Source organism: Chelon labrosus (assembly GCF_963514085.1).
Source record: "Chelon labrosus genome assembly, chromosome: 7".
Lineage (NCBI taxonomy): Eukaryota > Metazoa > Chordata > Actinopteri > Mugiliformes > Mugilidae > Chelon > Chelon labrosus.
In genome coordinates this window covers 6,414,254-6,417,991 of record NC_140343.1, presented here as the reverse complement: position 1 = coordinate 6,417,991, position 3,738 = coordinate 6,414,254, and the positions used below count along the sequence as shown (strand labels likewise).

The following is a 3,738-nucleotide window of genomic DNA, read 5'->3' as shown; positions in this document are numbered from 1 at the left end:
GCCATACACAACCAATATTAGTTATAATAAAATTAAAACAGTAACAAAATGCTCACACGAATTCAGACTCTCCGGGCGACAGAAGGCTACACAGGTCATGAACCAGTTACGTTTTTTTACGAGTAGCGTCTGACTTCGTCTGCCACGTCTGTCCTTTTTTTTTTATTTTTTTTTTTTATTACTATTCATTTACCTCGTAAACACACACACACACACACACACACACACACACACACAGTACAACACACACTCACGGCTCAGCATGCATACACACATATACTAGTATACTAACACCCACGGGGAATAGCCAGCATAATAAAAACACCAGGATATGGTTTCCTCCCTGACAATGACCGTGCTCTGTCATCCTTTCTATGCGCATGATCTTTACACAGTCAATGGCTGTTTTGTTGATGGGGAATTTCCCGAACTCTCTAAAGCAGACTGAAAATAGCAACGTCCAGACTTTATAAGAATCAGGGTTTTTTTTTTTTAACGTTCTGCATCTCAGCTTCAATATATAAAACCTTTTTAAGCTTGAATTTCAAGTCTCAGCCACTGTAAGTCCAGGGGGCTTGCACTAGACCCCACTCAAAATATGTTTTCTGACAAACTCCAACAGCAAAAATGGAAGTTATGCATCTAACAGGAGTGCACAGGGTGCTGTGGGCGAGGATACCTTTTTACATTGTGTTGGTTAACTCTGATTCACAGCCGGGGTATTTGTTTTATGCAAAGGAGAAGAAGAAGAAACAATCCAGTGGAGAGAGCTAGAGGCTGCAGCTGCATTAGCCTTGCAAGATGATGTCTAGGCTTAAAGTTGCCAACAAAAATCAAACGCCACCAATTTCACCCTGTTTTGGTTGGATGCCATGACTGACGCCAGCCCTGAGGGAACACTGTTTTACTACTCGCCGTGACAGACTGTGTGTTGGAGATGATCTTCAAATTCCCAAAGACAAATTGAACCAAGACAAGCAGTAGTGAGAGCGCCACTGAGTGAGTAATGTTATTTATGTCATGTACTGGACGACAGCTTAAAAGTTACGGGCGCTGCTTGTTTTCTGTTTCTTCTAGTCACAGAAAAGTGGCAAAAAATGTCCCTTTCATTTCATGCCAGCATAGACAACGTGCCACGCTGCAGAATGGCCAGAAGTCTTAATTCAGGTAGGATTATCCTTTGTTTTTGTTGGGGCTTATGTTGGCTATAACCTGCGTCTGCAAACACACACATTCTCTTGCACGCACCCACACACACTTATGAGTCCTCATTCATCTCTTGGCTATCTGTCCTGGCGATCTTCCTCGGGGGCGCTGGGCTGTCCCCCTCACCTTGTTCCTGTTCCCTTTTCTTTGCTGCATTCTGCTTGGAAACAAAGGATTACACATCCGTCAGTTAAGTCACACAGTTTATTTTGTTGCTGAGATCTAATAAAAACTCATTAAAAAGACGTTTTCTTACACTGACCTTCTTGTCCCACTGCTGATGGAGGTAACGCAGGAGGATGTTGGTTTTCTCTGTTACAATAACTGCAAGCAAACACAGCCGACATATTACTGACAATGTTTAAAGCTTGTCAGTTAAGGATAAATAACTTCAGTTAAACCTTTGGTAATAGGGACATAGTGAAAACGTTCCAAGATAAACTAGAACCAAACCATTTTCTAATGAATCTTTCCCTGTTATGCAAATGAAAGACTGTTCTCCGAGACATTTCCTGTACTTACTCTGTTCAGATGGGTATTCACGTGTTGGAAGGTACACAGAGGGCCTGCGGTTCTGTACAGTCAGAAAGAGGTTATAATATTAGCTGTGCCTGCTCCTCGTGCGTGCTTTATTTGTGTAATTCAATTGCAGAACAGTCCCAGCATTTATGATGAGTGTCTGCGTGCCTTTCACAGTATGAGCAAGTATTTTGCGTCAGCCGTCAAATCATAAACGTTATTAGAGGATACTTACAGATGCTTTACAAACAGAGTCTGCATGAAACCTGCTGAAGTTGCTCTTGTTGTAGACAGGGAGTCCTTTCAGGAAATCAGCCTGAGGGAAAACAGTGAAGTGATTGTTAGTGCCTACATCTCTGGTTTGTACTTTCAATCATGCTGCTTTTAAAATGACCCTTAAGATTGCAACTGTGGAGTCATCTTGGCTCTTTTACCCATGAAAACCCTTCCCTTTCGTAGGCAGGCTATTGATATTTACTACAGACATCTCATAATGATATTAGACGTACAGATTATGACAGAATTTTTTCATGATTTCCTTATTACAGTGAGGTGAGTTCCTATAAATGACAATGGAAACAGGTTAGCAGTGAACCGGTGCTGGGCGTTCCCATCTTATCAACCCTCGCTGGCTAACAGGCCTGCCGCTCTCCCTGCAACGTCCCCAGTCACCTCCCAAGTGGATGTGATATCAAGTCAGTGTCCGGCAAGTGGTTTCAAATTAGCAAGACAGAGGTGACCAGCTCAGAGCACAAATGGATGCCGGCTTGGCCTTGGCAGATGAATGCCAACAGGAGAAGCAGGTGCGGCTAGCAGCTAGCTAGCGGTTATCCATAGTCAGCTAGCTCGTCGTTGTCACACGTCCTCTGAGAACTGCTGTGCGGCATAAATTAAAGTTGTATGTTTAGTGTATGAACTGTACCTTCTCCATGATGACGGGTGAAATTTCCAACGTCGAAACGCCGACTTGTGGACTTGACTTGGTGTCTGTTGTGCTAGTCGTGATGGCCGCGCTAGCTTACAGGCTAGTTCACCGAAACAGCTGCCCTAGCCGGTCGGTTGGGGTAAACAAACGGCGAAAACAGCGACCTTCACAAACAGGTTGTTGCTTCCATCCTATATCCCAGTGTCCGCGAATAAAATACGAAACCACACTCATCAAAAAATAACCCAGGTTCGCATTGCCTGAGTTCACAAAGCTAGTTAACACAGGACTTTTTCAGCTAGCATGACGGCTGGATGGTAGCGATGCTTCCTTGGTCACGCCCCGAGAGCACCCATTGGCTAACGCTTGCTACCACGTGGTAGTAGCTTGGGTAAACAGCCAATCACTGAGCACAACAAAATGTAGCCCCTCCCTAACACATTGACCAGGCTCTGTGCTCTTCTATGGATGCGGCATGACAGGCACTGAAATCAGAATAGTTTAAGTATTTAAACTAGGAGATTCAAATAGATGAAAACAGTTAATGATAGCTTAACAAGGAAAAAAATATTTAGAGACATTGCTGGACTTTTCTATCGACTCTTCACAGGACAAGCGGTTACAGAAGATGAATGAATGAATTAATCAATTGAGTTTCTCACTATTGGTTTGAATTAACGTCTTAAAGTTGATTTGTGGCTATGAACAGGGTTTTTTTTGTGTCCCTAATGTGCAACCCTTACACTCTTTCTATCCTGGTTTAGAATAATCACAAAAATAAACATATAAATAAACGTAATCTGTTGCAAAAAAAGAAAAGAAAGAATGAAAGGTAGACCCAAACTATAACTGGCTGAGTGGGTTTGCTGAATCCTGATTTCTGTGCCTTCTCTCAAATCGCTGGCACCTGCCTCCCTCGCCTCCTTGCAAAACTGTTTCATAGCAACAACAGCCATGGCAACTGCCACAGCACCATGCTCCCTCTGATGCTGATATGATGGAGAGGGGATATTCTTTTTCAAAACATTTCAAATATTTAAAAAAATAAATTATTGGATTAGGAGAGGACGCCATGTAAGTCTTTCACG

The 3,738-nt window shown here is 42.9% G+C and overlaps 1 protein-coding gene across 2 annotated transcripts; it reads right to left on the bottom strand.

Annotated features, from left to right (window-relative positions):
• Nucleotides 1–154: 154 nt before the first annotated feature.
• dda1 (DET1 and DDB1 associated 1) lies at nucleotides 155–3,270 on the bottom strand. 2 transcript variants are annotated; one of them, XM_084548346.1, is made up of 5 exons: nucleotides 2,648–3,270; nucleotides 1,961–2,041; nucleotides 1,729–1,780; nucleotides 1,463–1,530; nucleotides 155–1,363 (listed from the first exon to the last, which is right to left on the bottom strand). In XM_084548346.1, exons 1-5 carry the CDS (start codon nucleotides 2,654–2,656, stop codon nucleotides 1,259–1,261), a joined length of 315 nt encoding a protein of 104 aa, XP_084404472.1. In that variant the 5' UTR covers nucleotides 2,657–3,270; the 3' UTR covers nucleotides 155–1,258. The 2 variants fall into 2 exon arrangements, with proteins under 2 accessions (XP_084404472.1, XP_084404473.1); XM_084548347.1 differs by having other exon boundaries at nucleotides 1,469–1,530; nucleotides 2,648–3,265.
• Nucleotides 3,271–3,738: the final 468 nt, after the last annotated feature.